We start from the raw sequence: 12,101 nt of genomic DNA, 5'->3' as shown, positions 1-12,101 counted from the left end.
GAAGCAGGAGCAGCGGGAGCTCGAGCGGAGGCGGCGGGAGGTGCAGAGGCGGCTGCTGAGGTCCGGAGTCGGAGGACAGGTGCGGGGCCGGCGGCGGCAGCACCAGCGGGGCTGGCAAAAGAGCGGCCGCGGAGGGCGCGTGCACCAGAGAGACTGAGCCCCGAGCACGCTCCCTCACGCAGGCAGAGGCTGCGGAGTGCCTCTCCGGCCCCCCCCCCGTAGTAGGCTCCCCCCGGCAACACCAACAGGCAGGGGGAGCAGGGCGGGGAGGACTCCCGCCAAAAGACGAGGTGCGGCGGGCAGCGCGAGGCCCCGTGCTGAGAGGGGGGCGGGGCCAAGCGCTGCACAGAAAGCAAAGAGCCTGGAAGGGGTCGGGGGCTGCTCACCCGGAGGTGCATCGGAGGGGGAGCAGCCCTGCAACAGTTCAAGTGACGGGCGGCCCGCGGTTTCTCGGGGCCCGGCGGCGGAGTCATCCGGAAGGCGTGCGACGGCGACAGAGGTGGCCTATGTTTCTTCGGCACCAAGAAGATCGGAGGCGGTTGCGGTCCCAGCAGAGCGGTCACAGCCCGGCGTTAGCAGAGTCCAGGAGGAGCAGCGGCAAGACTGGTCGGCGGCTGGTGGGTCCACAGCCCCTACGCAGCCAGGTGAGTCATGCTCTATGTCTGGTGTGTCCAGCAATGTTAGCCGCGTGGCGCATGCGGGGTCTAGTAGTGGGGTATTTGCGGGGGGTAGCGCTGCATTAACTAACGCGCTAGGGGTAGGCGGCGAAGCAGGTGCATTGCTGGGGGTGGTATTAGAATTGCTGAGGAGGCAAGGGGTAGGTTACGCTCCGTCGCCTGTCACAGCATGGAACTCACCATGCAGTGCGTCGTCCAGCATTAGGGACGGACCGGGAGGACCGTTTGCTGGTGGGACTGGGGTAGGACAGGCGGTTGGGGTGTTACAATCTGCCCCGCTGGTAGGACAGATGTCCACGAGCGGGTTACAGACGGGGGCACAATCCACTGGGGAAATCTCTCAAGTGGGGGGTGCAGCAGGTACGTTGGAGTCAGGGGGATCGGCCGGGGTGGCAGTAGCGGTCCAGACAGAAAAGGACGGGGAGGGGGTGCGGCTAGACGATAAGGCAAAAGGCGAGGTCTACGTCTGCTTTGAAGGCCCGTTGGGGGCCCACCTAAAAAAAGAGGTGAGGGAAAAGATTTGGAGGGACGAATATGTCGAGATATTCTCCCTCCTACCCTTGGAAAAATTTAATTTAGACAAGGGAAAGCGGACTGAGTTTAAAAAAGAGGAGGAGGAGAAGCGTAGGTGGCGCCTTATACCCCAGACGTTCGCGAACTGGCTGCAGGCGTTTGCCATTCTAGCGAGCGTAATCGGAGAAAAAGCGCCGGACAATTGCTCCGGCCTTTTCTGTTACATGGACTCCATTGGTGAGGCCTATCGAGTGTATGGGGGACAGACCTGGCTGCGCTATGATGAGCAGTTCAGGCAGCGTAAGGCAGTGCGCCCATCGATCAGATGGGATCACAAAGATATAGGTCTATGGTTGAGAGTAATGGCCCCCGCGCGGTTCGGTCAGCCCTTTCAGGGCAGTGCCGGGTCCTTCGGCTCGGCCTCTAGTTCAGCCGGGGGGCAGGGTGGTTCAGCAGGGGGGAGTAGGACCGGGTACTGCTGGCAGTACAACGAGGGTCAGTGCAAGTTCGGAGCAACATGCAAGTTCCGTCATGCCTGCTCTCACTGCGGCGCGGGGTCTCACGGGGCTGGCAGATGTTTCAAGAAAGGAAAGGGAAAAGGTCCAGGGGGTTTTGCGAAAAGGGATGACCCCAGTGATTCTGGAAGAGATGGTACCGTACCTAAGTAGGTACCCGGATAGAGAGAAGGCGGAGTTATTGTTTAAGGGTTTTAGGGATGGTTTTCACATCCCGCCTCCGGTTCATGGGGTCCCCTTTTCGTTAAAAAATTTACGTTCGGCGTTAGAATATCCGGAAGTGGTGACGGAGAAGCTAATGAAAGAGGTTAGGTTAGGGCGCATGGCGGGGCCGTTTGAAGAGCCACCCGTGCAAGACTTTGTGGTGTCACCTTTGGGAGTGGTACCGAAGAAGGAGCCGAATAAATTTCGGCTTATTCACCACTTATCGTACCCAAGGGGGGCGTCTGTAAACGACGGAATAGACCCCGAGCTATGCTCGGTGGTGTATACATCGTTTGATGCGGCGCTTCATTGGGTTCGGAACTATGGAAGGGGGGCATTGATGGCAAAGGCTGACATAGAGTCAGCCTTTCGCTTGCTGCCAGTAACACAAGAAAGTGTGAGGTTGTTGGGGTGTTTTTGGGCAGGGAGTTATTTTGCGGATCGTTGTTTGCCCATGGGATGCTCAATCTCATGTGCATACTTCGAAGCGTTTAGTTCGTTTTTAGAGTGGGTGGTGAAGGACACGGCGGCAGTGCAGTCGGTCATTCATTACCTGGATGATTTTCTGTGCGTAGGGCCCGGGGGTTCGCCAGTTTGTGCGAACTTACTGGGAACCTTGCAATGGGTGGCCAAACGGTTCGGGGTGCCTCTGGCACCGGAAAAGACGGAGGGGCCCACAACTTGTTTAAGTTTTTTGGGCATCACCATTGACTCTGAGGCAATGGAGTGCCGATTACCAGAAGAAAAATTAAGAAACTTGCAGGAGGAATTAGGTGCGGCGCGGGTGGCGAAGAAAATCACGCTCAAAGGGCTGCAGTCACTGCTGGGCAAGCTGAATTTTGCCTGCAGGATCATGCCCATGGGCCGGGTTTTCAGTAGACGGTTGGCGGCGGCAACAGCAGGGATTCGGGCCCCTCATCACTTTATCCGTTTGGGAGTTAGTCACAAGGCGGACCTGGCAGTTTGGTCCGCCTTTTTAGAGAAGTACAATGGCAGGTCGGTAATTATGGGGGAGGTCAGTAGCAACGTGGACTGGGAGCTCTATACAGATGCAGCAGGGAGCGCAGGCTTTGGGGCCTATTTTCAAGGTAGATGGTGTGCGGGGGAATGGCCGGAGCAGTGGAAGCAAGAAGGCTTAGTTCGGAACTTAGTACTATTGGAATTATTTCCAATAGTAGTGGCTATCACACTGTGGGGTAACCACTTCCGTGATAGAAAAGTAAGATTCCACTGCGACAACATGGGGGTGGTGCAGGTGATTAACAACCTCTCTGCGTCATCCCCCCCGGTGGTTAACCTGCTGCGTCAGTTGGTGCTAGAGGCCTTGTCATTAAACATGTGGGTAGTAGCGGTACACGTTCCAGGTGTCGAGAACTCAATTGCGGATGCTCTCTCTCGCTTTCAGTGGGAGCGGTTCCGGACACTGGCGCCGGGTGCGGAGAAGGAGGGGAGGAAGTGCCCGTCTCGAATCTGGAACGTGGTAAGCGAGCAGTGGGGGGCCTGATAGAACGGTCACTGGCTCGGCGGACTAGGGCAGCATATTGCGCAGCGTGGAGCGAGTGGGAAGAATGGTTAAGGCAGCATGGAGGGGAGCGTTCAGAGGAGGATAGAGTGGGCTTGCTGTTGAGTTGGTTGGGAGAGAGTGCAGATTTGGGTCGGTCAGTGGCAAAAGTGAACCAGTTTATAGCGGGGGTGGCTTTTGGGTTTAAAATACGGGGGGTGGAGGACGCGACAAAAAATTTTTTGGTAAAACAGGCGCTGAAGGGTCTGAGGAGAGGGAAAGGGAGACAGGACACTAGGCGACCGGTATCATTTGATGTTTTGGAGAAATTAGGGGAGGCGGTTGATGTTGTTTGCGGAAAAGAGTTCGAGCGGCGGTTGTTTAGGGCGGCTTTTTCATTTGCATTTTTCGGGGCCCTACGGGTAAGCGAATTGGTGTCACCTAGCAAGACCGTGGGGGGCGGCCTGCAGGCGGAGGATGTGCGGTTGGTAGACGGGAGGTTGGACTTGCTTATCCGTCGGTCCAAGACGGATCAGCAAGGACGGGGGCAGGTGATCCGGTTGGGTGAGGTGCCGGGGGCCAGTATGTGCCCTCTGAGTGCCTGGGAGCAGTATAGCAAAGGGTTAAATTTTCGCACGGGCCCATTTTTGCGGCACGAGACCGGGGAATTTTTGTCGCGTTTTCAGTTTATAGCGGTGTTCAAGAAGGCCTTAGAGGTGGCGGGTTTTAATAATACACAGTTCGGGTCTCACTCATTTCGGGTGGGGGCGGCGACGGAAGCGTCAGTAAGAGGTATGGGGGAGGAGGCAGTGAAGAGGATAGGTCGGTGGGAGTCAGGGCGTTTTAAATCATACGTGCGACCCCACCTGCTTTAAATTCAAGGCGGGGTCGTCTGGAGGGTGGGGGGGGGGTCATAATGGCGGTTTGCTAATATAGTATTGTTGCTGTTTATTTTACAGATGGTCGTCCAGCATTAGTTTGGATCTTGGGAGACTCCTATGTTTTTTGGGGAGCAGAGAGAGCGGGGGTACGGCCGAATGGGAGGCAGCTACGGTTTCAGAAGAGTGAGGCGATAGTGAGATGGATGGGGATTAGAGGGATGACTTGGGGCAGCGTATTGGAGGAAGTTGAAAGGCGGGTTAGGTGGGATAGGGCGCCGGAGGTTTTGGTCATACACGTGGGAGGAAACGATTTGGGAAAAAGGAGGTTTAGGGACCTATCAAGGGACATAAGGTATGACTGTCTTAGACTGCAAGCGTCATACCCAGGGACGGTCGTAGTGTGGTCCGAAATCGTGCCTAGGAAAGTTTGGAGGGGGGCGCAGTCGGAGAAGGGCCTGAACAGAGCAAGAGTGAAGCTCAACAGGGAAGTGTCGCGGTTCCTGGGCAGCAAAGGGGGGGTAGCAGCGCGACATATAGACCTGGAGAAAGGGGTCGGCAATTACTGGAGGTCAGACGGCGTCCACTTAAATGACATCGGCATTGACCTATGGACGGAAGGATTGCAGGAGGGAATTGAGCGGGCGCTATTGGTGTGGGGGGCGGCGCAGGCTCAAGGTGGTCGAGCCTCACTCGCTGTGGCAGGGGAGGGGGAGGGGCCCTTGGAGCCCGTGTAGAAGGTTAGTGGGGGAAGGCAGGGGCTACATAGCCCCTTCCCCCCTTTTTTGTATTTGGTCAATCGTGGCCTGTCGCCTCCTGGGTTACAGGGCGGAGCCCTGATAGTCGGTGGGAGAGGCTAGCCAGGGGTGGCTAGCCGGCCTCGGGGTCGGGAAGAAACGGCGGCCGGAGGTTAATGGGGAGTTTGCTTGGGCTCCCGAGTCTGCCACCGGCGGCGGGAGGAAGAAGGTTTTGGAAATAGCGTCGCCTGAGCCAGCCAAGTTGCGGCTGGTGACCGGGACAGCTATTTCCTTTGTTGGTTTGAGGCGACAGGATATTTTTAGAAGTAGGAGGGGCTCCAAGGTCCTCTTCGCAGGTTTTCCATTAGGGAATGTTTATAATGGTTAGGAGGTTATAATGGTGTATGATATATTTGAAAGGAAATGCGTTTAAAAATTTTATGTTAATGTTGTTTGTTTTAATAAATTGGCTGCTGTGGCCAAATTTTATCCAACAGATGGTGTCGGTGGTCTGTTCGGGTAATGGTAGGTGGGAGGGGGATTTAAAGGGGTAGGTCATAGCAGCATACGACTCCGTTATACCCGGGTCAAGGTCTGCCGGAGCCGGAAGCCCGCAGGGCGGTAGGAGGAAGGCAGCATGATAGGGTTAACGGGGAGGAGGGGGGTTAATTAGAGTAGAGGATGCCGGGAGGGGGCGGAGCTTAGGAAGAGGGGGTTAAATAGAGGGGTAGCGCAGGGAAAGGCCATTACAGCGTCCAGAAGAAGAGGAAGAAAGAAGCTGAAGTTAGAAGAGTCCCGCCCGCCCGCCCTAGAAGAAACCCAGGGGGGGAGAGGGGTGGGATCACGGGAAAGGGCTTTCGTCATAGCAGCAGGGGAGGGGGAGGGGCCCTTGGAGCCCGTGTAGAAGGTTAGTGGGGGAAGGCAGGGGCTACATAGCCCCTTCCCCCCTTTTTTGTATTTGGTCAATCGTGGCCTGTCGCCTCCTGGGTTACAGGGCGGAGCCCTGATAGTCGGTGGGAGAGGCTAGCCAGGGGTGGCTAGCCGGCCTCGGGGTCGGGAAGAAACGGCGGCCGGAGGTTAATGGGGAGTTTGCTTGGGCTCCCGAGTCTGCCACCGGCGGCGGGAGGAAGAAGGTTTTGGAAATAGCGTCGCCTGAGCCAGCCAAGTTGCGGCTGGTGACCGGGACAGCTATTTCCTTTGTTGGTTTGAGGCGACAGGATATTTTTAGAAGTAGGAGGGGCTCCAAGGTCCTCTTCGCAGGTTTTCCATTAGGGAATGTTTATAATGGTTAGGAGGTTATAATGGTGTATGATATATTTGAAAGGAAATGCGTTTAAAAATTTTATGTTAATGTTGTTTGTTTTAATAAATTGGCTGCTGTGGCCAAATTTTATCCAACAGATGGTGTCGGTGGTCTGTTCGGGTAATGGTAGGTGGGGAGGGGGATTTAAAGGGGTAGGTCATAGCAGCATACGACTCCGTTATACCCGGGTCATGAGAAGCGCTAGAGATGCTGGAAATCTACACTACAAGGGGTCCCCCATTCTCATCCTACAAGACCTTTCCCGCCGCACACTTCAACAAAGAAGAGCACTAAAACCACTACTGACGGCGCTGAGAGATAAGGACATTCTATATCAATGGGGCTACCCCTTCCAACTGCAGGCGCGCAAAGGGAACAAAAGAGCAACCTTTAGGTCCCTGGGGGATCTGCCCAATTTCCTGCACACATTCGAACTCCCGATGATTGACTTACCGGACTGGCCCAGACACGTAGGGGCGCTGGCTCCCGCTGTGGGCTCCCCATGGCAAAGAGCCAGCGACAAAACCAAACGCTGACAACCCAGACCCTCTCTTCTGAGATGCCGACCAACTGTCAAGAGACAAACGCAAGCCGACGTCCCCGCTTGCCCACCCGCTCCAGAGACCCGCTGAGACATCACTAACGCTCCTGAGAACGGAGCCACTAAGCTATAGCCTTAAAATGTTATATTTGTTCTAGCCGCGGCCGTAACGGGGCACAGCTCCGATGCCAGGTTTCGTTCGTTCCCCAGCAGAGGGTGCAGCCCGGGCGCTGCCACGTAAGGTGTTTTCCTTAAACTGCACTGAGGAAAGTTTAATGGGGCCTCACCCCATATATGTTATATTTCTCCTGTCTGTTTCTGTGTTGTTCTTTCACCCCCCCTTCCCACCTCTCCCACTTGTGCCTTACCCCCCCCCCCCCCCCACACCCTAAGATTGGTCACCTAGCATTCCAAAACACGCTCACTCAACTACTAGAGATATGGCCAACGTAACAGTCTGCACTTACAATGTTAAAGGCCTGAACACTCCGGGGAAAAGAAGCCAAGTTCTGTATCACTTACATAAGAAAAAAATAATGGTAGCCTTACTGCAAGAGACCCACTTTAAAGCAGACAACATTCCACGCTTTTCCTCTAAATTCTACACCACGTGGGTCCACAGCCCGCACCCCACAAAAAAGGCGAGGGGGGTCTCGGTGGCACTACACAAGTCCTTCCAACATGAGGTGATCGATCAAATGGTCGACCCACAGGGCCGTTACATCTTCTTAAAACTAGAGGTCATGAATTCAATAATCTCAATTGCTAACATTTATTTCCCCAATCAGGACCAGATCTCCTTCGGGCTGACAACTTTGAGAAAACTGGCTGACTTCGCCGATGGCTCTGACGTGATCCTAGGCGGCGACCTTAATCTAGTGATGGACCCAGGACTGGACTCGTCGGTTGGTAAGTCCCCCATCTCCCACGCAGCACGTCGCACATTCAAAAAAGAACTAGATAGGCTGAGGTTGGTGGACCTGTGGAGGATTTTGCACCCCGGGGTCAGGGACTATAGCTTCCATTCGGCGGTGCATAACAGCTACAGCCGAATAGACCACCTTTTTATATCCCACAGACTGTTGGACCATGGCCCCTCGTGCTCCATAGGCCCCTTCCTGTGGTCAGACCACGCCCCTATCTATGGGGGTCTCTCTAGAGTGGGAGGACCTCCCAAAACATTTCAGTGGAAACTCAACGACAATTTGCTTAACGACGCTGTCTGCGCCGGAGACATCAAAAAAACAATAGAGATGTTCGCGGAAACACACAGGGAGGACCACACAGACCCCCCCATTAAATGGGAGGCCCTGAAGTGCGTCCTACGAGGCGTCTTCATCTCCCATGGATCCCGCTTAAAAAAAGACAGGTCAGCAAAACTGAAAAGACTCTTAGAAGAATTACAGACAAAAGAGAGACTAAACAAAGGTAGACCCACAGAGAACACGAAAGTGGAAATCTCCACAATTCGTCAACAAATCCTCTCGATACTCGACCAAAGGACACTAGGATTCAGAGACAAGATGCGCAGATGCGCGTTCGAGTATGGAGATAAATGTGGGAAATGGCTCTCAAAGACCCTACACCCCAAGGCCCCCCTGACTTATATCCCGAAAATACAAAAGCGACAGGGAGGAGTAGCCCACTCAACTACCGAAATTCTCGAGGCCTTCCGCGAATACTATAGCAGCCTATATAACATAGAGAGAGACCCCGCTCGGACCCCGAGGGACAGTGAAGTCGAGGAATACCTAGACAGCCACGCTCCTGGACCTATAGATCCAGAAGCGTCCGCGGAAATGGAAGAGGACTTCTCCCCCACAGAAGTCTCAGCCCTCATCAAAGAGCTAAAAGTAGGCAAGAGCCCGGGCCCAGACGGACTGACCCCAAAATTCTATAAACTATTCAAAAACGAATTAGCCCCATTGCTGACCAATTCTTTCAATGCAATAAACAGAGGCTGCCCCTTCCCGACTCAGGCCTTGCAGGCACACCTGGTCGTAATACCCAAACCGGGAAAAGACGCTACGGAGTGCGGTAGTTACAGGCCTATTTCACTAAACGTAGACGTTAAACTTTTCGCCAAGTCAATCGCCACCCGACTTCAGCCATACATCCCGAAACTAATACATAGAGACCAGGTGGGGTTTGTCCCGGGAAGAGAGGGGAGGGACAATATAATAAAAACCATGTCACTGATCTCGCGGGCCCGACAAGAGAGGTCTCCATTAGGCCTTATGGCGGTCGACGCCGAAAAGGCCTTCGACAGGGTCGGATGGAGGTTCTTAGAGGGCACACTGGGGAGAGTGGGACTGGGGCCCCGCATGAGGGAGTGGATTATGGCGCTATACGGGAACCCCTCGGCGAGGATCAGAATCAACGGCGCCCTCTCAGATAACATCCCCATACGAAACGGAACGCGACAGGGCTGCCCGCTGTCCCCCTTTTTATACATATTGACGATGGAGTCCCTGGCCAACGCCATAAGAAAAAACGATGCCATAAGAGGGGTTAAACTGGGCCAGAGGGAGCTTAAACTCTCTTTATTCGCAGACGACCTCCTGCTATATTTATCCTGCCCGAGAATAGGGATCCCGGTTCTTCTGCAGGAATTCGACAAATTTAGTGCAATTAGCAACTTCAAAATCAACCTGCAAAAAACCGAAATGCTAAATATCTCCCTCCCAAGGGACGAAGCACACTCCCTACAGGAACTTTTCCCACTCAAATGGCAATCGAAATCCCTCAAATACTTAGGAATACAACTGCCGGAAGACCCCGCAAACGTATACGACCTAAACTTTAAACCCTTCCTAACAAACTTAGAGAGAGACCTGGGGAAATGGAGTCCCCTCTTCCTATCCTGGGCGGGAAGGGTGAACGCGGTCAAAATGGACGTCTTACCAAAGTTCCTGTACATATGCCAAGCATTCCCCATAAAACTGCACAGGGCCTATTTTAAGCACATCCGCTCCCTGATTACTAAGTTTGTCTGGCGAGGCCGCAGTCCCAGACTTAAATACAGAACCCTGACCAGAGACAAACCCAGGGGAGGCCTGGGCCTCCCAGACTTTTCACTGTATTATAAAGCTAACATAGCGAACTGCGTGCTAAACCTGCTCAGGAACCGGAGCTCCAAGCTCTGGGTTGAACTAGAATACGACCTAGATGCCAGGCAGACGCAGGGAGTATTCTGGATCCCGCAGACCTTAATTAGGCGCCTTACAGTAATGTCCCCACTGCTGAACCAGCTAACAAGAGCCTGGTCGGGCTTTGCAAGGGATACAGAACTGATCTCAGTGCCAGGCCCCTTCACACCTCTACTAGCTAACCCCCAATTTGAGGCCTTCCTACACCGAAAAACCCTAGCGACCACGTCAATAAACCCCGCGCCACGACTAAGAGACGTAATGACAGGAGACAATCTGAAACCACTGACGGAACTATTTGAAGGACGCATCGTTCCACCAGGGACGTGGCTAGAATACTTCCAGCTGAGGAGTGCGATAGACACCCTGGGTCCTGAGTCCCGGGGGGCGGAAGACCCCACTGACTTTGAAAAATTGTGCATGTCCACAGCCCCCATCAGCCACCCAATCTCAGTACTTTATAAGATGATGCTGGACCGGGAGATGGGGGATGGTCCCCTAGACTTTGTCCACGCGTGGGAAGAAGAATTGGGAAGGCACCTGCAGCCGAATGATTGGGTCAAAGCGTTTGCCCTGACACACAAGGGGTCGGTATACTCCAGACTCCAAGAACTAAATTTTAAAATAATCTCTCGCTGGTACAGAACCCCAGCCAGGGGTTGCCAATGAGCAACCAGTTTTTCAGTCTTTATTTTTGTGCATTCCTGGGATCAGAACTATAAGGGGACTAAAGTACATTCGTGTGAAGGAGCCCTCGGCGCAATTTTATGCATATGAGAGCGAATTTGCTTACCCCCTTAGACTCTAATGGAATATCGGGAGCGCAAATGCACGTAAAAATCATTGCGGTTTCTGCGACCGCTTTTCTGCTAAATTTAGCACGCCGTGTGAAAGAGGCCCTAGGGCTTCGGCAGACGAGTGTACACGCCAAGACTATTGTCGCAGTGGAGCGTATTTGTGCATAAACAAGGTTTACAGTAATCGGGTTGCGCTTGAAATGCCAGTTCACACGCGCGTTCACCCCTTTCCGTGGCATACAGTGGCGATGGTCATCTTCTCCCTGCGACGGCCGCCGGGTCACAACCCTTTCCTGTCATTTTTGTATATAAAATGCAGAAAGATGAGGTGAGAAACACCCTTAGGGTCAGGGGCGTACCTAAAGGCTCAAGGGCCCGGGTGCAAAAGTTCAGCTCAGGGCCCCCCCCTTACCTTTCTCACCGCGTACCCATACCTAAATCATGCTGCATACAGCTGCAAAACGAATTTCCATACATGAATTAGCCCTATTAACGCGTTTCCTGCACTAGATGAAAATCACACACACACACCACTTTTTATTGCGGTATACTGCTTCCATTGATTTGAATGCGATTACTCAGACGTGAGCTCGGAAGCGGTGATTTTTAAGCGCTATCTGTCCTGTATTTGCGTTTTCTAACGCACCTCCCCACCCATCACAATTGTGGGGTGCATTAAAACCGCTTTACCATGCGTTCAAAAGTGCTGCTAAAAATTGAGGTAAAAAACCCACGATTTTAAGCTGTGTTTTCTGAATGCACGTCTTAGAGCAGCCCTAGGCCCCGTGCACACGGGCGGAAATTCCGCTGCCGGATTTCCCGCAGAATTTCCACCCATGGAAGCTGCTATAGGATTGCGTTAGAAAACGCAATCCTAGGCAGACGGCCGCGGTTTGTCCGCGCGAAATCACACGTGGAAAACAAACCGCGGCATGCTCTATTTCTGTGCAGGGATCGCAGAGCCCCACACAGAAACGTCACTCCCCGGCCGCTGGCACCGGTCTGCGCATTTAGGACGGCAACTCCCACAGCCTAGAAGTTTGTATGATCTAGAGCACAGGTGTCAAACAATGCCCGCAGGCCGAATCCGGCCCGCCGCCTATGCAGTAAGTTCCCTCACTCCTCCGTGCTGCTGTCAGTAGGCAGTCTGCTCTCGGCTTGTTCTGTCTAATGCAGACAGTAATAGAGGAGTGCCGATAGCAGACTGACAACGGCCGCGGAGGAGGGAAGGGGAGTGCAGAGAACATGATCTCTGCAGCAAGGAGAGCATCGCTGAGGAGGAGCAG

At 53.8% G+C, this 12,101-nt stretch overlaps 1 protein-coding gene across 2 annotated transcripts; it reads left to right on the top strand.

Annotated features, from left to right (window-relative positions):
* Positions 1-595: 595 nt before the first annotated feature.
* LOC136602489 (uncharacterized) lies at positions 596-4,660 on the top strand. 2 transcript variants are annotated; one of them, XR_010789522.1, is made up of 3 exons: positions 596-644; positions 3,315-3,389; positions 4,370-4,660. XR_010789522.1 is itself a non-coding variant. In XM_066588905.1 (2 exons), exons 1-2 carry the CDS (start codon positions 1,722-1,724, stop codon positions 4,385-4,387), a joined length of 1,686 nt encoding a protein of 561 aa, XP_066445002.1. In that variant the 5' UTR covers positions 1,194-1,721; the 3' UTR covers positions 4,388-4,660. The 2 variants fall into 2 exon arrangements, 1 of the variants encoding a protein (XP_066445002.1); XM_066588905.1 differs by lacking the exon at positions 596-644 and having other exon boundaries at positions 1,194-3,389.
* The last annotated feature ends 7,441 nt before the right edge of the window (positions 4,661-12,101 follow it).

The sequence above is a fragment of the Eleutherodactylus coqui genome, unplaced genomic scaffold, assembly GCF_035609145.1.
Source record: "Eleutherodactylus coqui strain aEleCoq1 unplaced genomic scaffold, aEleCoq1.hap1 HAP1_SCAFFOLD_86, whole genome shotgun sequence".
Lineage (NCBI taxonomy): Eukaryota > Metazoa > Chordata > Amphibia > Anura > Eleutherodactylidae > Eleutherodactylus > Eleutherodactylus coqui.
Note: the sequence above shows the minus strand (reverse complement) of the source record. Positions and strands in the feature narration are given on the sequence as shown.

Bases quoted from the DNA above. Each gene is read 5' to 3' on its own strand.
- LOC136602489 (XM_066588905.1), top strand. From the start codon at position 1,722: ATGCCTGCTCTCACTGCGGCGCGGGGTCTCACGGGGCTGGCAGATGTT.